We start from the raw sequence: 22,874 nt of genomic DNA on the forward strand, positions 1-22,874 counted from the left end.
TACCTTAATTTTGTAAATAAAAATCTTTTTTTAAAAGAAGAAGAGGCTACTCTTAATGATAGACTGTGCACCGTCATGCATTTTGCCTTGTCCTACCTTTAAGTTGTGTGGAAGATGTCCACTGTTAGAGGGAGAAACACTTCCTAACAATTCCCACTTTTCTCCTTTCAAAGCTAGTCTTTCAATATTCTCGATTCACAAAGGCATTCAAGAGGCATATCAGGAAGGCTAAAATGAAGCAGTTCTTCGTTTTCTCCAAAGGACCTTTTTTTGTAAGGTTTCAGATTTCCCCCCCATAAAGCTAAGCTGAATCATATGCTGGCTACTGAATGATGGGTCTGCCTTCTTAGTCAATTCCAGAAGGGAATATTTTTTTGTTGCTGTTGCTTCCAAGCAGCCAGTGGCTCTGTAAGAGGAGTGGCAAGGGACTGGCAATTCTTCTGCATCTGATCCCTTGTCTTCACTTAAAGAAGGATATGCCCTTTATTTTGCCATCCCTATTTACAATGGAATAGGAATACCATGGCTACAAAACCTCTTTCTTCTCTAACTAGTAAATCCCATCTATATACGTAGATGGGGTGGCAGTAAAAGTGGTCCCATGCTGTGTTTAAGCTGTGTGCCCAGCCGCAGAGTCCCCCGCCCCAGTGCGCCTGAAATGGAAAGTGGGGTAAATGAATGGACACGACGACTGCCTGGGATTTAAAATGGACGTGACTTTATTGATATTCAGATCTAGGTAAGCCTTGGCATAGGCATTGGGGGTATATCCCTCTTAGCCCCCAGTGGGGGGTTTGAGGCATGACAGGGTCTATTTGGGAAGGCGAGTCCACTGCAAAACTCAAGTTTACACAGATGGTTCCCCCAAACACTTAGAGAAGCTCTATGCCCCACTGCCCCATGCAACTGGCTCTTTGGACAGAGACTTCTCCCCAGCCCCCTCTAACAGGGTATCCTGTTATCGCTGCTACAGAGAAAGGGGGTGAGGGGTGAGTCAACCACTTCATCAGCACACCGATTGGATGAAAGACTATAGGATTCTGTCCAAGTCCTAAACTGCCATAGTTGTGACTACTGGTTTGGGGAAGGCGAAACCTGCAGCGCAGGAAAAATTCCTTCCTGCTCCAAATATGGCAACCATCAAAGATCACAGCAAAGCCCATTACAGTGGTACCTCGTGATAAGAACTTAATTCGTTCTGGAGGTCTATTCTTAACGTGAAACTGTTCTTATCCTGAAGCACCACTTTAACTAATGGGGCCTCTTGCTGCCGCTGCACCGCCACTGCATGATTTCTGTTCTCATCCTGAAGCAAAGTTCTTAACCCGGGGTAATATTTCTGGGTTAGCAGAGTCTGTAACCTGAAGCGTCTGTAACCTGAAACGCATGTAACCCGAGGTACCACTGTACACTGAAAAGAAAATGGTTAAAGCAGTAAGGAACTATTTTTAAAAGGGGGGAGATGGGGGGGCACTCTCAATCAACTGGGCTGCTGTGAGCAGACCTGGCCGGGATGAATAGCTGGGGAGCAGACCTGAGTGAAGCCTACTTCAGCCAGGTCCGCTCCCCAAGCCATGCCCACAGGCAGCAACAGATAGGCTCGTTTGAATAGTGGCTTTGGCAGGAACCCGTGAGCCTTCGTGCCGGCTGAGTCAGAGGGTGGTGCGTTGGGCCGCAACCACCGCTTACTGCAAAAACAGTAAGGAGCCAGTACAGAATCAAATTTCATGTTTATCTGGGTGTTGGGCTTAGCTTACATGTCCAAAAGCTGTCCTGTTGCAATATGAGAGCTTCTTAAATGCAGGCTTGCAGATAGGCCACCTGCCAGGGATGAACAGTTATTTTTGGAGATAAATAGCTACCTAGTTTCCAACCTGCCTGTCGACCCTCGTGACACACCTGTGGTTTCTAAAAGGACATTTCTACTTGTCAGCAAGGCTGCTAATGGTAACTCATATGCACAACTACGTAATGCTTTTGTGTGGGTAGGTCTTTCTAATTCATCATTTCCAAATCCCTGCAAAGCATGCTGGTCACATGGAGACCCCATGTTTCTCCCTGCTTCAAATGCTATATTAAAATTTTGTTCATAGACCTCTAGCTTCCTTTCCTTTAAGAGCAGTAATGATCATACAGTGTGGTCACTTACACATCATCCAAAAATAAAAAAGTGGAGAAAAGAGGCCACATATTTCAATAAAATTTGCACATGCTAATTTTATATATAGCTACAAATGTAGAACTAATTGCTATAATTTAAATTTAAAAAAATTATTGTGGGAAAGACTAAGAAGTGGTGTGTTTGATGCTCAGTTTGATGCCCAGGTGCTAACTGTTGACAGCAACTTCAAAAACCCTTCTCTTATTGTGATTCTTTATCTTTAAAACTAGCTTGGGCTGGATAGCCCTACACAGGATGCCTTCCAATAGAGACCTGTTGCTTGTAAAGTAGAATGCATAGCCACTCTACACTTAACACAACATTAAAGACATACGCATTAAAGCTACAGGCAATTGGCATTTCCTTTTTATGTGAAGCACATGTCAGTTAGAATGGTTGATGACTGTCACCAGTTATATTAGACTTTTATATCAAAACTTCCTTTAAATATGTCCTTTAGACTCTATTGCCTTTTGAAATACACCCCACTCTGTTTCTCTTACTACTGGCTGACTAATGCATTTTCCTGTCAGATTAACTACAGACAATTTGATTTTAAGTGGATTTGAGGCATTCCAAGCTGGGCACTCAGGACGAATAGCTGCTTTTCAAAATCTCTGGCCAAATGCAACCATAACTAAATTTTTAGACTGCAGTGGAAATACACTACGACAAACTGAAAAGAAAAGTACAGAATAGATCGTGGGATATCTATCTGCCACAGTATGCACTCCTTTGAATTCCAAGGAACTGTTAATCAAACGGAATCGAACAGCAGTCAAAGGTATTGGTGAGAGAAACCGATTTCAGATTTATCCCCCAACCCACTTGCCACCCCTTACTTTTTCTTTTCCATTGGTCTTATTAAGTATGTCTAACTGAAGTGCACATTTTTGTCAGATAGATCACAGTTAGTTCTGTCATATTTGAAGTTGCAAAAGGGTATTTGGATATTGCAGGATTGTCATAGCAAGAACTCTCAAATACTTAGTTACATGCTTTACTTCTTATTCAGATAGACAGCTCCTGTGCATGAAAAAAGGCATTCCACATTATAAGTGAATGGGCAGTTTTATCTGTGGACAGCAAGTTCAGCATGAAAATGTGAAGAGTTTTTGATTGAATAAAGGCTGCTTCCCACCCCCAGCTATGTACAACAATATTTTTTCAGGTTCTTCACTCTCACCATAGTCCCTTCTCCCATACCCCCTGCCACTCTTGAATTGTGGGGCACCTTCCAGATCTGTAATACCAGCACCCTTTCCATGTATGTCCAGAGGTTCCTTCAGCATTCTAGGGGAACTTTGAACCCCACTCATTTGCCAGGTATTTGGAAGAATTAGGATTGTGCACCCTGAAATATTTCCCAATATACTCAGGTCACCAAAGGTGATGACAATTGATTGTTCTACAATTTATTTTGATATATTCCACTCCCTTGCATAGAAACTGAAGCCAGTGGTTATTAAACATCTGAACCTTGTTATGTTAATGTGTTTTAAAGACTTAGAATAATACCCAGAAGCTATACACAACAGTCTTTTGGTTTATTTCATTTCCTAGATGAAGTAAATTGTTCCTTAATAATAATTTCTATTGCAGAAAACTGTAACTCTGACTCCTACTCTTACTTTCAAAATATATAGCTCAAATTGCTTGCATTCCAGGAAAACGAGTTTTAAGATTATTATTTTTAATGTTCCTATAGAAGATTATTTCCTGTAGTCAGTTCTTTCAAATTAAATACACTCCTTTTCCAGTGTAATATACTTACTTAACACTGGTAACACAAGATTTCTCTTAACCTTCAGTCAAAATATATTTCCCCTCATGTGGTCTCTTCTACACCTTCTACCATGTTGAAACCAAAACAATACTTTTACTGAATATAGGCCTAAATGTTTGGTTTAGAACAAGATTCCTTGCTGTATTATGCTCTGAAATCGCACATGGATTAAATGTACTTTGCTGCTCTGTAGATCAGCAGTTCAGTATAGAACATTTTTATGCCTACCTCTCTATTCTTAGGGCGATTTCCCAAATGACAATTACAGTGGCTACAGATACTACTAAAGAAGTATCACCAGCTCAGTGATTGCAGTCACTTCTTCATTTGTGCATAAATGCAGATGTCACTGCAAAAGTTCATCCGTCAACATTAAAAGAAGCACCACAATCTTAATGCATTTGTATCTTGGCTGGCAGTACATTTTCAATGAGGACTCTGAGAGGATCCTAGAGTTGCCCTACCTCATTCTCAAAGCCTTGTTAGCATTTTCCCAGCTTTGGTAAGGGGATGGGAAGGCTCTAGAACCCCGTCAGAGCCGTCCGTCTCTTTCCCAAAGCCTGGCTCCTCACTTAGCTAGCTTTGGGAAGGGAGTGGAAGGGCTGGGGGGGTCAGTTTTTCATGTCCCCCCCCTCAACACAACAAGGCAGTGTGCAGCCCACGGGTTCCGTGTCGGAGTACTCTTGTGGTACGAAAAGTTGGACCGCCCTGCTCTAGGCTGAGGGCAACCATTGCTCTCATTCTGATTGCCTCATAGCTGGGCATGCAGTATCATTGCATTGTCATGAAGCGACATTAGCATGTGGGCAATTCTTCCTTTCTTTACCATGGATCATTGAAAGTTCTCATGTAAATTCACCAGCATATTAGTGCAAATTTCTTTTAATGTACACATCAGTTATACAAATTTGCTTTACATACACATTTTTTGCAACCAATTCTCTGTAGCATAATAATGTTTTGTAAGCTATTTTTTAAAAAATGTATGTTTTATGCACATTTTACCCTAGTAAACGCATTTTGGTGCATGTTACTTGGCTGAAGAAATGTACTGCAAAATTAAGAGAAGTCAAGCGCTAATTTTGAAGTTCACATATTGTTTCAGAAAGTACAAATTAAGTAAGTTCGCCTTTAAATGTGAACTGAACTGAATTTCTCCCGCATCCCTGCTGAAAACAGCTTGAAACTAAGCCTTATTGTATGCAGCTGAACTGACTACATATGCTTCCATTTTTATACTCCCTCCATCTTCTCCCTTTCCACCCTAGCTGACTCATTTGTGTCTTTACCAAAAACAGACACCATGTTTCTACCTTCTCAAATCCCCTTCATTCTTTATTTCCCTCTTATGTGGCTAACCATTAGCACACACCATCATATAATCCCACAATTTAAATTTACTTTATTGGTGGGCAGCTTTGCCCTGCCGGCCAGGGAAATTCCTAAACGGCCAGGCACACACGTGTGCTGTTGCTGCTGGGGATGGCAGCCGAAAGCTAAGGGCTGGGGAAGGGGGTAATCCGCCATTATAGTCTGGCTCCCCAAGGTTGAAGAAGGCTGCCCTACTGCACGGTGCACCTCCTCAAAGCACAGCTTGCAGTCACAAACTTGTCTTAGTTCAGCGGTCCTGCCATTCAACATTTATTTCGGCACCAGAGTTCCACAATCAATTAAAAAAACCTCTGGAAACATGAATGACACGAGATACAAAATGCTATTATAATTCTACATGGTTTATACTGAATTTGTACTAATGAGACCAGATGTCCTACTGAGAGTAATTAAATGCCCTCATTATTCATAACCAGGAATTTTAAAATGATGTAAGAAAGTATTTAAATTGGACATGGCACATAAAAATCTGGCTTCTGCAGTAGGTTATTTGAGACTCGAGGGTTTAATCTTGGCTTGAAACTCGTGTTTTCTCCAAATCTAAATAAGGACAACACCAATAAAAAGAATGTGTGTGATGCCAGCTTTATTCTTTCATATTAAATTACAACAAAATATAGGGTAGGATTCACCTAATGAGTCCCCAAACCCAGTGCTTTCTCTTGCACAACAGGACTTACCCCCCCTTCTCCCCCTGCCCACCCCCGTTATCTCTGGAGGGTTAGGAGAATCCCCAGAACAGCATGTGGTGAGCATTGTTTGATCTGACAAACTACAATGCTTGTGCTCATGTTAAGCATAGCATAACCCTGAATTCCATCCCTAGTTCTCTGAACCATAATTTATGTGTATTCCAATAGCCTTTTCAGCCTTCTGTATTTCTGCAGTGGTATAAAAGTGCCTGACAGTGTGGCTACGTCCCTCTTTTTCAACAATGGGGGAGAGAGTCCACTGGAAAATGTTGATTACACTTTTTTATTTACCATTTCTAGAATCAGAATAAGGAATAAAGGACAATTTGATTTTACAGAAGAGACACCCCACACCTGTTGCCTTGTGCAGTGAAGAGAACTGATTGTGCCCATGCTTCAGATGATCAAGATATCGCCACATCCCATAACTTTTTCTTGGTTATGTGTTCTCATAAACAGTATGCAGGATTGCACAGTTGATGAGATAAAAACCTTCCTCTGTAAAAAGCAGAAAGGAAATTCCAGTACGGCATACCGTCTCAAGTGAATAGCAGTAGAAGATTGTAGGAAAAGTTATCAATGCTGTACTCATGCTTTAATTTTGTACGTATTGGTCTTTGAGGCTGGATGTACAATGCATCTTGCTCCCCCTGGTGGTTCTTTTTAGGCTTTTAAGCAGACTGCAAGTCATTTACAACCGCCTTAAAAAAGGGTTGTTAAATGAATATATTTTACATGGAAATGAAACACAACCTGAGCTGAAAACAATTCTGTGGTTAGGCGATACATCTGGTTCTGTGTTTGTGTCAAAATGTTAAAATTGCACAGCTTCTAAAACAAATCAAGAAAAGTAAAATATAGGCTTGATAATTTATAAATATCTTCTAGCCTAGACAAAACCAGTCTAAAATAAGATATGCGTGAGTTACTAAAAGCATTTTTGTTAGCCACAGCTTCAGATTATAGTCACTAATACCCAACAAGGTTCATGAATAATAACTCTAATGCATGAATTTAGGACCCCTCTCTGAACACAGAGCATGGTTTGTTTCAAACATGTAACAAGCAGTAAGTCGGAAATAAACCAAGCAAGAGGTGCATTAATGATTAAACCATGGTTTAAGACCATCTGTGTACAGATGAAGCCTATGCATATTAGGGTTATTATTGGGGGGGGTCTTCATTTGCTCCAAAACTGCTATTCCACTTTACTAAGCTAAAGCCAACAATCCAAAATACAATAGAACAAAACTATTTAAAAATAGTTCCGGGGGGACGGGACAAAGAGAAGATCTGTAAAACAACAACAACAACAACAACAACAACCACTTGACCAAGCTCAAGCTTCAATTCACACTTTAAAATGTGGGCAATGAGGGGACCAAAATCTCCTCTCAGAGCACTGAGCACCATGATCGAAAAGTCCCTCTTCCCTTTCAGCCATATGTCCGACTGCAAGGAGGGCCTCAGCAATACCCCACTTATGGGGATTGGATAAACTCACTGAATTAGTTCAGAAATATCTAAGCTACATCTAAAAGTGGTCTCCATAACTGCTGGGTGAACTAAACTTGAATTAAGTTCATGTTGAGGGTAGAACTTTGAATGATTACTAGCTCATCTTTAAGTTCTTTCTCTTCCATGTGTTTTCCTACTCTTGAGGAGCCATCTGGTAGGGGCATGAGAGCATTCCACCGCTCAGCTGCCCTCAATATCACTGAGCCTAGGCCCATGCCAGGCAAATTTTAGGGAGGCCTGAGGCAAAAAAATATTCCTTTAATTTACAAACTAATATGCTTCTTTGTATTCAAGCATGTTAAAAATAACCCACTAACTTGTTTTTGGTTGGTGCATTTTGCTTTGGAAACGAAAAGCATGGAGCCACACAAAATTGCTAGTAGAGTGAACAGAGATGATTAATCTCAAGAAATACATGCAATGTAACCCTATATACCAGAACTGGGAAGCTGTGACCTCCCATCTCTCAGTAGCTGCAGCCAATAGGTAGAGATTATTCATCTAACAACATCTGGAGAGCCACAGGTTGCATATTCCTGCTATATATGTTTACTCAGATGTAAGTTCCATTTGAGTTCAGTTGGATTTACTCCTCAGTAAATGTGCATCCCCCCTTGAATTCAGAGGTCTAACACATACAGCTAATTATTCTTGGTAATGTGTTTACATGTTGTTTGCTTGAAGGTACATTGAAAAGGGAGCAATTACAGCTATGTGGAGCAGCGTTTTTATCCTGCCTGGGTTAGTTATACATAAAGATGTATAGTATGGCTTGCATTAGGAGTATAACGTTTTGAGCATTACATCTGTTTTCTGTGTTTCTGAAAAGGGTTCCTGCCAAAGTTTATATTCCCTTTCTTATTAATATGAATTTCAGATACTTTTTTACGTTATCTTGACAAGTTGTAAAAAATAATACGGAAAATCAGGTTCATGTTGTGTAGTACAACCCTGCTTCTGCACTGCCATTCCTTTCTGGCCACATTGCTACATAATTTAAAACATCATTATTTTTTAAAAGGTAGAACTGAAGGTAGAAATAAAGTCCTGTTTAAATAGAATGCAGTCTGTTTTCTGGACAGTGTTCCAGAACTTCAAAAGTAGCCCCATCCCTGAAGGGCAGACAGAACCAATCAATAGGATAATATCCAGAGAGTGGGGCTATAGCAGGCATCCCCAACTTTCGGCCCTCCAGATGTTTTGTACTACAATTCCCATCATCCCTGACCACTGGTCCTGTTAGCTAGGGATCATGGGAGTTGTAGGCCAAAACATCTGGAGGGACACAGGTTGGGGGGTGCCTGGGCTATAGCAACCTCCCAGACCAGCCTTGTGTGCTGGCAGTCCCACAGGGCTTTTCACTGAACTCTTCAAAATCATGACTTTTGCTTTGAGAGATGTATACTGCAGAGATAATACACACTGATCAGATCCTAGTGCAGCTTGGGATGATACTGTTTTTTCATATTCTGATGTCCTGGAACACCCTCCAGATTTATTACCACGAATACCTGTTCTCTATATCTCCTGGAGGGCATTCCACCCATTCTCTGGGTTTCTGTTGAACACAGTATTTTCCTTAGACTTCTGCCTTGCCCCATGTGTGGTGCAGGAGGGCAGTGATTGCTGGGATTGTTCCCTCCTGCCCTATTTTCACCACTGCTGCCTGTTTCTGTGCATAAAACTGGAAAACTGCCGATCATTTGCCCTTTTTCGATACAGCATCCATTGCACTAGTTTTGTGTTTTCAAAGAGGATGGCTGTCTGCGTGGCTTTGGGACAGAGGGGTTGCCTTTGCTTTTCCAGTCTGGTCCTGGAGAGCAGGGTAGCCCCTCCTGCTGGAGAGAATCTTCTTGAGTGGCCCTGGCTGCTATCCAGTGGGAAGGACTATTTCCAAAGGTCTGGAATGGCTTCTAAGCAGCACAGAGTGCAGGAATTTACAGGAGGAATTCCTTTTTCTTGAAGCTTATTTGCTCAAATTTGGATTATAGGTTTTTGTTTGTGGTCTAAGAAAGATCAAGAGAAGACAACAAACTTTCAGGTCACTCAAATCAAGCAAAACAAAAATTTTAAGGTGGAAACCTCTGAGATATGATTTAAGTTAAAAACAACAAAGTACTGAAGCTCTATTCCAGATTGCTGCTGTTTTCCATCCAGATTGGCGCTTAACAGTATTTGGTCCTCTTCCAAAGTGAACTTTCCAGTCAACAGTTGTTATTCTTGAAAATGCATATTAAGAAAATGGTTCTCAGGGAGGGAAAGTTACTTTAGATAAGCATCTATATTTAGCACAAGATCTGGTAAAAGTTGTAACGGTGATGTCTCAGTTTTACATTGCTGTTTTGTCAAATAATAATTACTAATTTTGTGAAAGATGAATATATTTCCTCCATGATAAATACATATTTAGCACATCATTCCTGGGCTATTGCATAGAAGAAATATAGAGACTTTAGACATCCCAGTAATCTAGGCCCTACTTAGCTAAGGAGAGTCTCATATCATATAGTTATTTTGTCACAAGTGGGGAAAATGCCACCTTTTAATATATCTAGACCTGCATATTTGTTTTCCCAAATCAAACTTGTTTATTTTCCTTTATTTATTCAAAATATTGCTACTTTTAATGCGGGAAATCCTCCCAAGATGGCATGCTAGTAAAATGAAATACAGTTCAACTGCAAAGACTAAAATAAACCAACGAAAGCATTAGCGGAACGCAGGAAAAAGAGACTAAAAGAAGCGGGTCTTCAGGGCTTTCCTGAATACCTGAAACAGAAATACATACATTGCTGATAAAAGCATACACCTCTTATTTATCAGACTGCAAAAGCAGTCTGTTTTCAGTTGACATCTGAAGCCCTACAATGCAAGGGACAAACACACCTCCAAGGTCAGATCATTCCACGGTCGGAGCCCTACAGTTTGTGTCCCCTCACTCCAAATCCTGGCAGGGAATGCAGACAGATTGCTGCCCATCTTAAGGAGAGAGTTGACTGGTATTGGATGAGGCATCCCTTCTGCAGATATTTGGGCCCCAGGCTGCGTGGCAAGGTGAACATATTGAAAAAGTGCAGTGTTCCCAGTAGTATGGAAATTCAGCTGCAAGTCTGCTTATAGCCTTCAGTGATGATTTATTGGTGCTATTAGCCACCTGTCTGAAGTATGTGACAAAATATTTGGTGAATTTAGTGCAGTGTCACTAGGTGGCAGTGACAACATAGTTTAGTAAAAGGGTTATGACTTTGAAAGAAATTTACTGGTTTTCTGAGGATTCTTAGCTATTCCTTTCTCCCACCTCCAAATTAGGTTGCCAGTTTATTTCTTGCCAGGGCCCCATGTCATAAACAGATACACGATAGGCAAAAAATCAAAAGATGGAGACTGTTTCATCACCACTTGTCCAAGTCTGAAAGAAAAGTTCAGTTGTTGAAACCTACAATGCAGCTTTTAAAGGCCAGAAGACCTGGCAGGGGAAGAAAGTGGTAGCAATCTGAAAACGTGACCAAAATGAGGTAAATGTAAAAGGTATTTTAAAGGTTTTATGGCACATATTCTGTTTTGCTAAGGAGGTTACATTTCCACTCAGAGCTCTTATACAAGTACTGTATAATTAACATGAACATAAATGCAGGTTAGTTCAGTTGCTAATCATCGTATGTTTTGTTGTTGTTGTTAATATGGTTGTTGTTTTGTTCTTTGTTTCTTTTCCCACAGAGTGATGCACAGTGATTTACATTAAAACATTTTAAACATTGTGTCTATTGCAAAAACATTGTGTCTAGCAACTTGCTACACTTTTACCCAAGAATAGCTAAGTGTAGTAAGAATTGCTACACTTTTACCCAAGAATAGACTCAAAAACCACATCAAAGTCTTAACAGGGATAAGCATTTCATCAGTGGCGTAGCGTGGGTTGTCAGCACCCGGGGCAAGGCAAGTAATTTGCGCCCCCTAACCCGTGGATTTGCGCCCCCTAACCCGTGGATTTGTGCCCCCTAACCCTAACCCCCAGATGTTGCGCCCGGTGCGGCTGGCACCCCCCTGCACCCCCCACGCTACGCCACTGCATTTCATATCACTTCCTTCCCTTTGTAAAAAATAACTTTGCATTTTCAATATCTCTAGTTAGTTTTTCAATGCTCTGGAATTGGGTGAGTTGTACTGCTTTTATCACAACTTTTTTTTTTTAATCAACTGCTTTTCTCTAAGGCTCCCACAGCTCATTCTCAAATGTTTCAGCAGGATGCAGAAGCTGCATATCCACAGTTGCTTTCCTGATGAAAAGAATATCATGGAAATTGTGATCACAGTTTCTCATTTAGATATGTAATTGTTCTTGCCAAGAGTGCTGCAAGTGTATTATTGGTGAAAGATGCTCAGGATCTTTTAATACTGAAAATTTAGTTTTAAGTTGTTGCTTACCAATCAGGAATTATATCAGCTAGGGCAATTTGGATAATATTAGATGGATCTGAAAATGTTGTCTGATGATAGGAAAGCAAGTAAACTCCACTGGCTCAACATTACTTGATATGTCTCTCTGCTTAAGACTTAACCATTTCACATCCACAAACTTTTTGGTTCAGATGGGGTGCTAGCACAGATGTCCTTGACTCCCCTTTTATTCAACCTACTGTCTCTAGAACTAATCATAGAAACTTTTAAGGTCCAACTAGATGCAACCTCTGTTGTTGGAGCTCTGGTGCCTTTTTCTTTCTCAAAAACCACCCACTATTTGGGGGAAGGTTGGATTGGAGCATTCTTTGCCCTAGCTACTCTTGCCTCTGACCCTGCCCAACGCTGGCATGAAGCCCCCCAAAGAAAATGCAGCCCTTGGGCTGAAATAAGTTCCTTAGCCCTTTTTGTTCAAACTGAAAGAGGAAACGTCTGCATGTGTTTTAACCTATGGTCTTACTATCAATGTTTGGGAGCTCCAACCAACGAGCTCCCTTAAAACAGTCTTAAAATCAAAGAACTAAAATTAATAATAATAATAATAATAATAATAATAATAATAATAATAATAATTTTTTTCAGGAGTAAGGGACCAAACCATCACTTTCATACATATCCAGCAGAAGATAGATGCCTACAGTAAAGTTCTGGGATTTAAAATTAATTATGTTGCAGCAGTGAATATTCTCTCTTAACTCAAAACACTTATTTAAAGCAGCTGTTCAATTATTCATGGCTAACCTCCCATGGGAACCGTTTGGGACTCAAAATCACTGCAAAATATAGCAGAACCTGTTAAAATGGATGGATGGCATTAAGAAAGACATGGAATTGTGGCATTCTCTGAATTGGTCATGGATAAAAAAAACAAAGGATTATGGCAGTTGAATAATAATCCTTTCTGAATTGTTACATCTGTTTCAGGCTCATCCTATTGATATACACCCAAAAAATGTTCAAATCCTATTTGACCATTTATTTTGTACTGCCTAAAAAATACCAAGATTTGTCTTGTCTTGTCTTAGACATTATTGGGAGACCACCCATCTTAAAATGATACCATGCAGTTTTAAAAAAATATCTTGCAGATTGAAAGTCTGCAGTCAGACAACACATGGTTTGTTGGTAGGAGAACATGCCGTGGCAGATCTTTTGCTCAGGTACTACCCCTTCCCATTCCCTCATCTGCATGCCAAAATAGGAAAATTTGAAGCATCGATTTGCAGTCTGAAACAAATAGATTCAAATTTTGTCTGAATGCAAACTCTGTTTAATTAACAGTATCAACCCCACAATGTGATCCTTGTTTGGTGCCAAATGGTGGTTTGATTCTGGTTTGATGCTCAGGTTTGTTAGCAAAGTAGAGCTTACAGACACCATGGTTTGCCATATTGTGACAAAATAAACCGTAAACTAATAGGGAGGAGGAGCATGAAACCCCAAATCTTACTACATCACATTTGTTAAGGTCTTATTTAATGTAAGGCAGGGTTACATCTTAAAGCAGTCCAAATGCCTGGAAATGGAAAAGGAATCTGCAGAAGGTAAATAATAATGTGATAGCCTAGATTCACAATAACACAGATCTCATTTTAACAGTTAATAGCCTGTGTATAAAACCTGTGTTAGGTATATAGATAATACCTTTAGCACTGGAAATTTAACCAGTCTTTCCACTTAGGCTGTATCTTGCCACCCCACATCAAGTGTTCTAAAATCTGGGGAGGTTTCAAATGATCAAAATCGGCAAAATTAAGTGGAACAGTAATAATAATAACAATGATGACAAGCTGTGGCAGAAGTTAATTGTAACATGCATATGTTTCCCTTAGACAGCTCTGTTTAGATAAGTGGACAGAAATTTAAATTATTTTGAGGGAATAAGAATGTGATTATATATATAATTACACAGAGGTAAAACTGCACTTAATTTCCAAGTATGACTAGGAGGCCAGGTTGTAACTGATCAAGGCGGTTGCTGACTTTAGAATAAATCTTTAACAAAATTCTGCATTTCAACTGTTGTAATAAGGAATACAACATATACAGCTGCAGGAACAAAGCTTAGGTATAGTATTGGTGGGTGGGTGTACAGTCTCAAAAGTAACTAAACACTGGCTGTAAAATTTCAGCTATTTGTGGAATTTGCATAGCATCTGTCTGAATTCTTCATTTTAATTCCTTTTCCTCAGCCAAACCGTACAAGCAGTTAGTGCATTCCTTGATATATAATTAAACAGCTAATTCTTGCTGAAGGCGCATTAGCACTACAGACTTCTGTGCCCTGGGACTTAGCTTAATGATATTTACTTTAGGCAAAGTTATCAATGTATTAAAAATGTTGCTAACAAATATAGCCACTCTATAAGTGTATGGAATAGATAAGGAACAGCAGACTTGGGGGCTGGATGCGGCCCTCCAGACCTCTTTCTCTGGCCCTAAGGGCTCTCACCAGGCCAGGCTCCCTTGCCAGGCTACATCTCACCTCCCCAAGCCACACCCTTCACTGGCCCTGCTCCAAACCCTCTTTGAGTGCTTTTGCCTGGTTGCAACGTACAGTGACAATGCCTTATGTTGACCTGGATCAGGGATCGGCAACCTGCTGCCCATGGGCCACAAGCAACCCAGGGGGGTTGTTTAAATGGCCCATGAGCTGCCCCTGAACTGAGCCGCCCGCTCGTCAAGTCTCTGCGCACTGCGCTAAACCGGCACAACACGGAGTGGGGACAAGCTTCTGCGGTGCCGAAAATCACATCTGTGCAGAGGCCAGAAGACGCTAAAAATCGCATCTGCGCAGATGCGATCCAGCCCACGGAGCGATCTCCAAGGGAGTGAACAGGCCCAGGCAAGTTAAACCTTGCCAACCCTGACCTGGATGAAAGGGGTATGTGTGTTGACATCTCTGACCTTTGCAGGGCTGGAGTATAGCCTACTTTACAAAGGAAAGACCCTATCCATTCACCCACCCCCTTTTTTGCTTTGCTGTGCCCACCATTGGGAAGAGGCTCCTGGAAGGTTTTCAAAAGGAAATGCAGCCCTTGATTGTGATAGACAAGATAGATTAAAACAAATATCATGTAGTTTTAAGTCATCTGTTTGGGAGCTGAGGTCAGTTATGATTTGGACTGAGATGTTTTATGTAGCAATACATTAAACACATAAGACATGATAAGTGCCCAGATGTTTATGCACAGGAGAGCTATGTGATGTGCATATATTTGTTCAAGAAAACTGGGACAGCCTACTTATGTTTTCTTGTTATTTTCGGACAGATTAACCAATTCGTTACTGACAAAGGATTCTGTTGTGTTAGGCTGGGATGGGGGACCTTTTTCAGCTTGAGGGACCCATTCCCTCATGGAGAACCTTTCGGGAACCAGAGGCAGACATGGTTAAAGGCAAAAGTAGGTGGAGCAGTTTCAGATATCTGAAGAAGTGTGCATGCACATGAAAGCTTATACCAAGAACAAACTTAGTTGGTATCTAAGGTGCTGCTGGACATACATATATATGTTTCGATTGCTTCAGACCAACACGCCTACCTACCTGAATCTAGTATTTTTACAACTTGTTTTGTCAGTTGTGAAGTGTCAACATGGCCCTTTTTTCTTCATTTCACCCAACTTAACTACTAGAAACTATAAAAAGCAGAGATATTGACCTAGTGAAATGAGTACACAGAGATTTTTTTGTATTTCTTTTGAAAGGTTTTATGAATAGAATGCATAGAATGCCAGTTTGTACGAGCTATAAATATAAAAAATAGAACAGCACTGGGATGCCAGAGATGTAGGAAACCTTTGGGACACCTCTGTACCCAGCAGCTCTAGCAGTTTCAAGTGCTTACTCATTCCTGCCACAATTGTTGCAGTGCCCAGTTTTGAAGCCAGATGGTCCATATTTCCTGTGGCAGAGCTCTTGGCAATGGTAACGGCTGTTGCAGCCAATGCCGCCTAGAGCTCTCAGCTTTTTATTGTGTATTGCTGCTGCCTCCTTCTGTGGGTATGGCCAGGCTCTTGGGATGCATGAATGCTGATGCCTTCAGACATGAGGTAAACATTTCCAAAGGGATTTGAGTGATACAAGAAAGAATCCTGCTTTAGTAAATGGGAATCATCTGTGGGCTTCATGGGAATCAGATTTACAGCATAATCATCATAAGAATGTGCTAAAAACCTTTTATAAAGACGTAATATGAGGAGAAAGGGAGGAAATGAGTTACACGTAACATGAAGTGGTCACGCAGCACCTCTTGACAGTGGTTATCAACATATCGGTTGGCCTTACCATCATTGTGTTATAGCCGACAAAGTTCCAGTGTGAGTAGACCCATTGAATTTAATGGATATGACTAGTTTCTGCTCTGAGGGATTTATTTTACAAATTAATAAATCACTTCACAGACTGAAACCTTCAAGTGTGCATGTGGAAGTCCTGAATTAGTGGGTCTTTCTCTGAAGAAGACAGCTTCCCCCCCCCCCCCCTTTCACACACAAAGCAGTTTAATCACTTGAAGTTTATGAGGAAGTGATCTGCAAGGGAAACTCAGTGCTCAGACCAGATTCTGCTGCCAGCCAGGCCACATGCAACTAATTACCCACATCAGCTTAGCCTTCTCATTTACAAATCACTGCTTGTTTGCTCTCTCTTTTTATTTTTACTGTATTTATTGCACCCTTATACCCCACTGTTCCGATGAAGAGATCAGAGTAGGGTTCCGAGCAGTTTGCCGGGCCAAGCCTGTTTAGCTTGAACAATAGAATCATTATTGTATGCCTATGTTCATTTTCTAGGCTTTAGTGCATTGAGTTTTAAGAAGAGCAATTAAGGAAAAATGAAAAAATACAATCTCAGCAAAACTGTGTTACTTCATCTTCTGAGTCTGCTGGAAAAAACAAACCCCAAACCCAAATATGTTGATCCTAAGAGGAGTTAAAAACCATAGGGGCATACTCTGGTAAATATAGATTCTGGCAGTTTCTCAAAATAAACCTTGGAGAGATTTATAACACAGATCGCTCCAGTGTAATCGCATTCCCAGATAACAGTGTATTATGCTTTCTGTAGTAGCAGAAACAATGAGGGTTACACAGGATTAGTTCTCTCAAACTATAGATGAAGTGGAAAGCCTGTGTCTCTCCATTTCAAACTGCATGAGGGGGGGTTGACTGATGAAAGCTTATACCCCTTGCAGGAAAAAAAATTATTTTTTACACTCGGAAAAATGTCATGTTAGGGAGAAGACTAGACAAGTATGGCTAGGACATTTATGCATGACATCAATTTTTCTATGTGAGATGGGAATTGTGAATGTCTTACAATCTGGTGTGGTACAGTCCAGATGTATATTTACCATTTCATTGCTATTTTTGATAATTGATCTCTCTCTCTCTCTCTCTCTCTCTCTCTCTCTCTCTCTCTCTCTCACACACACACACACACACACACACTCTCCATCTCAGTAATTTATTAATAAGAAATTATCAAACTCTACAGATAGGACCAGCCCAAAGGACTTTGTTGGTGTCCAAGATCTGCTAATTTTCTTTTTTATCATATATAGTTGTACCTTGGTTTCAAACAGCTTAGTTCTCAAACGTTTTAGCTCCCGAACACCACATACCCAGAAGTGACTGTTCCGGGTTGCGAACTATTTTTGAAAGCTAAACTTCCGACAGGGCTTCCATGGCTTCCGATTGGCTGCAGGAGCTTACTTCAGCCAATCAGAAGCCACGCTTTGATTTCCAAACATTTTGGGAGTCGAATGGACTTCTGGAACGGATTCCGTTCGACTTCCAAGGTATGACTGTACCAGCTTAACAGAAACTACTCTTGTTTAAACTAGAATGATTTACCTTTGCATATAGACATCTATTCCTGTATGCTACAATATAACAATGCTACCCCCCTTTCATTGCAGTTGTTATAGAAAACCCATTTGCTTTGCAGCATTTCTAACATATTCTACTTATTGCTTTGGAAACTGGATCCTTAAGCTGGTGAAAACCTGGAGCACTTTGAGTTTAAGCTGTTTTATCCCATTGAAATCAGTGGTTATACACTGGCTCCCTTCCAAGTCCTCTTTTGTAGCAACTGGATTTGAACCAACTGCTGAGACTATTTCATTCCCTACAGATATTGCCATTTCAAATATACCCTGCTCCTCCTCATGAAATAGTTGAAGGCCAAGAGGTTTAAATTTTTGGTTGCGTTTTGATCTGAGGAAGGCACTGTGCACATTCCACAAGGAGAAGTAATGTCTAGGATTTATTAAACCATTCAGTGAAGTTGACCAACAGTATTGAGCAAGAGAGGGAAATGCATATAGAAATGTTACCAAATCCAGCTTGCATGCTATTAGCAGAGGTGCATGAGCCTGGCAGCCACTGGGAATTCTGCCAGAGTCTGATGCAAGTATATAATGGGGCCAGTGGAACTCCCGCAGTCCAACATTCCACCCCGCTTGTGGTTTTGCTTCCTGTGTGCTGAAGTGCTGGCTTCTGTTGCAGCCTGAAGTTCGTTTCCCAATTTTGGCTTTTAAGTGTGTAAACGTTCCCAATTTCAGACTTCTCTGGCAATTAGTGTGCCTTGGTGCCTTGGTTCAGCTTTCTGGTTGTGTGGAACAGTCTCTTTCAACATGGCGCCTCCCAGATGCTCCTGGATTCCAATTCCCATCTTTCCCAGCCAGCGCAGCCAATGGTTAGGGATGTTGGGAGTTGTAGTCCATGATATCTGGAAGGTTACAAGGTCAGGGAAGACTGCTGCAGAACTACCTTAAGCACAGCGAATACACTTGGTGTTCTCTCTTTCGAGGAAGAGGTAGGCAATGGTTCCCTTCTGTTAATTCTGTATGTGTTGTGGTGGGTAATAGTCATGCTGTTCAGCTTTGTGGGGCTGTGGCAATAATTTGTGACACATTCAGAGTTTCTGTTAAGAAGAAGCATTGCATTGCACATTTTCTCAGTAATTGAGGTTCCTTGAAGTATGTACCTAATGCAATTTTCTAAGAAATGTGGAAATCTGCTAAGAATTTTGATGGCATTATGAATGCGTTCTTGAAGATCAAGCATGTTTAGATATAATAGTTTTTCTGTCTGGTGGTAAAGTTATTATTACCAAAGTAAACCATACATTGAAATTTCTCTTTCCTCCTTATTTCATAACATTTCTTTTCATAGATCAAAATCCACACGAGTGCTTAAATATGGGATTCCGTGTGCCCAGCAATAAATTTGTACACCTCCCTCTTATCATCTGCCCTGATGGAATCGCATAACTTATTTTTTCTAAGCAGTTGTGGGGGCAGAGAAGAGCTGTTGAGCAGGGTCTTAAAAATCGCGTGCAAGTGGGCACACAGATGACACATGGGTGTTCAATACGCTGCATAATCTTATCCTCTACTTTTCAGAAAATGGCGGGACATACTTTCCAGAAGTAAAACGCAATCCAGGAAAATACATACAGTGTTGTCCTGATCCTGTTAAAAAGTGGCTGAGAAGACTCAAGGACAGTGGAAAGATTCTGCTATTGATTACCAGTTCTCACAGTGACTACTGCAGGCTTTTATGTGAACACGCCTTAGGGTAAGTAGAATGCTTCCATCATTTGTTGTTTTCATTTAGACTTTATCTTGCAGTTAGCAGGGGAAAAAAGGAATGAAAAAAGTAAGAAATTGGTGTCTGATGATTTAATGCTGAGTACATTTGTATCTTAAATTGTGACCAAAAATCATAGGGGGCCAGTTCACCCATTGCAGTCTTAATGATGGCCAAAGTTATTGAGATGGAGGAGATAGAGGAGCAACCTCCCACTATCTGTTTTTATTTTATTTGCTGAAATGCAGCCATAAGTGCCATGGAGTGGAGGAAGAGGGAGATATTTCATCCGTTCCCCATGGGCCATTTATGATGTTGTTATTGTTCAAAATCTGGTGTTTTTCTTCACACAGAGGAAAATATACAGATACACCAACCGTTCCACATACATTTATTTTAGCCGATTTCTAGTGTCTGACAGATGTAGTTTGGGGTGAGGTGGGAGACTTCTTAGCTTCTCACCAGCCCTTGGATTCCTTTTCCTTCCTGACTATCAAAAGCAGCCACTTATGGATTATCTATCTGGATTTCCATGGTTCTTGGTGCCATACTGAAGGAAGGTGTGGTTCCAGCCACCCTAAAGGAGAGGCAGTTTTTCAACTCCCTTTAAAGAAACTAATCTGGATCCAGCATATTGAATAATTACTGTCCAGTGTCAAAGTAGCCATTCTTGTGGAGGAAACTGGAGAAGGAAGTGGTGTTCCAGCTCCAGGCAGTTTTGGATAGCACTGATTATTTGGAGGCAGCCCAATCCAAACTTCAGCTTGCTTTTGGGATTGGAATTGCCATAGCCATCCTGGCGAACCACCTTCTCCAGGAAAGGACACAGGAGAGCAGCCCTGTTGATTATTTTGGACATTCCAGTGGCTTTTGATACCATCAGCTATTCGGGTATTTTATTTATATTAAACAAATAAACATATGGCTTTATAACCCAGTCCTATATGCAAGTAAGCACAATTTAATCCAATTAGTTGTACACTGAGTAGTGGGCAGAAGATTGCAGCCTAAGTGAACAACAGCATGCTAAATCTAGATGTGTTGAACTGGTTTGCTAGCTTCCATTGCAACTTCCAATTAAATTCATGAGTAGATTCAACTGGAAAATATTAAACTGGGAAGGTGAAGGGCAGGGGAAAGTCAGCATTTTCCTTGCTTTTCCTTTTAATACAGTAAATGGATTCACACAGAACTTATTTCTTTTCTCCTTTAGTTTTGAATTTTTGCACTCAGAATACTGTATTCCTTAAATCTTTTCCAGATGCTTCCTTTCTTCAGTCCTCTGCAGACATTCATTGTGCATATACTGAATGTGGGGGAATGAACAGGGTCATGGTGTCAGATATCGTCCTGACCTATGTGCATACTAATTATCTGATTGTGAATATTATATATCATAATAATATTGTGCTACATTGTCATGCTGACCATGAACAAATCTAGAAAATAGAACAGACACCAAGTTGAACCTCAGAACAAGGACATTTCTGCACTTTTTGCAGTTAGTTTAGACATACTTTCCCTTAGCCAACAAACACATCTCTCTGTTTTAAACCATATTTCCAATGTTGTTGGAATGAAAGTCTAATTTGTTGACCCTTGTACAGGATATTTTGCATATCTCTGTTAAGAATATGGCCCTGTAAAGCATTTTTGTTTTTGTCAACGTTTCTTCATTAATAATAGGGCCTAAGGAATAATAGGACTCTACACTGGAGTTTAGCTGTTGAATGCAATCCATAAAATCTAAGAGAGAGATGTATGTTCAGTTTAAATAAAGCGCGTAACTCCCATTGATTTCAGTGTGGGGTTTAAGTGAGTATAACTTTCCCTGGATTGTGCCCAAGGTATATAAATGCTACCATTTGCTTATATCTCATATTATTAAAATGTATTGTCAAGTATTTGCCTACTTCAGCACTCAATATTTTTCAGATTTGATTACTTGACTAAAAGTATTATATATCATAAGCATTTCACATATGGAGTTAATTTTAGGGATTAAATTATTTATTTTTAGTCAGAATAAGAACTTTAGTCATTTCTGATGCTTGTAAAACTCATTTGTCTGTGTGATGGGATGGTGAGCTGCTTGTGCGTAAAATCCTGATCCCTCAGAGTTTGGCTAAGTTTCCAAACCTCTGTCTGTGATGGAGCTCCTTAAGCATGGCTCCATCAATCGCTCGTTGAATCGGACAGTGGGCGTTTACGGAACTTCTTCCAGCATAAAAGCTCCTTAACGGAAACACGTCTTCTGGACTCTCGGCGTGACAGTTTCCGCCGAGGAGTGGGTGTCCCTACGGGAGGTCCTGAAACCTCCCCACTGTTCTCGCTTGAAGTGTCTCTGAGCCCTCCCTCCGACTCACTTTCCCTTGGAACTCCACTTCTCCCCCTGCTGGTCCCCTCCTCCACTGAGTGGTCTCTCTCACCCTCCATGAGCCCTTTCACCTCCTTTGTCTCAGATGACAGTTCCCTGACATCCACCTCCCCTCCAGGGCCCCCTTCACCCCCTTCCCTCCCCTCCTCTGCGGGAGGCGAGGGAGCAAAACCCCTGAAGGAACCTCCCTCATCTTCCGAAGTTTCGAACACTTCCCTCCACCTTTTGCTGTTTCCGGTTTCCAAGTACTCCTCCTCCTCGGAGTCTGTACCTCCTCCCAACTCCGATTCCCTGAATCCCTCCAGTTCCTCCTCATCGTCGGTGGTGCCAAAGTACTCCCTCCGGAACCTCGCTGCTGGCTGAGGTTTCCTGGGGAACCTTTGGTGGAACGTTTCGATCAAGACCTCGTCATGGACCTCCTCTGCCTTCACCCAGGTGTTTTCCGACTCCGGTTCCCCTTCCCACGCGACCAAATACTCCACCTGATCACCCTTCCACCTGGAGTCGATGATTTCCGCCACATAGTTGCGGCTTTCCCTTTCTTCTATGGCTGGCCCCCGTGTGGATACCCCTTCACCTTCCCCCCTGTATGGTGACAGTAATGACCTGTGGAATACTGGGTGCAGTTTCATGTGGTTCGGTAACCGGAGTCTGAAAGCCACTGGGTTGACCTGTTGGATGACCTCAAATGGTCCCAATCTTTTGGGTCTCAATTTCTTGCAACCCCCCTTGAACGGCAATCCTTGGGTTGATAGCCAGACCCGACTCCCCACCCTAATTGTTTCACCTTCCCTTCTGCTCTTGTCTGCCTGCCTCTTATATTCTTCTTTGGCCCTTTCTAAGTTGTGTTGGAGTTGACGATGGATCGCTTCCATTTCTTCTACAAAAAGTTCAG

At 41.1% G+C, this 22,874-nt stretch overlaps 1 protein-coding gene across 2 annotated transcripts in view; it reads left to right on the forward strand.

The window, feature by feature from the left end:
* NT5DC1 (5'-nucleotidase domain containing 1) overlaps positions 1–22,874 on the forward strand; it is a 145,532-nt gene that overhangs the window by 45,694 nt on the left and 76,964 nt on the right. For both annotated transcript variants that reach the window (XM_083608518.1, XM_083608517.1), the window contains one exon: positions 19,416–19,590. In XM_083608518.1, coding sequence (XP_083464644.1) covers positions 19,416–19,590 — 175 coding nt within the window. The remainder of the gene's footprint in view (positions 1–19,415; positions 19,591–22,874) is intronic.

This window comes from Podarcis filfolensis (assembly GCF_964270895.1).
Source record: "Podarcis filfolensis genome assembly, chromosome: 3".
Classification (NCBI taxonomy): Eukaryota; Metazoa; Chordata; class Lepidosauria; order Squamata; family Lacertidae; genus Podarcis; species Podarcis filfolensis.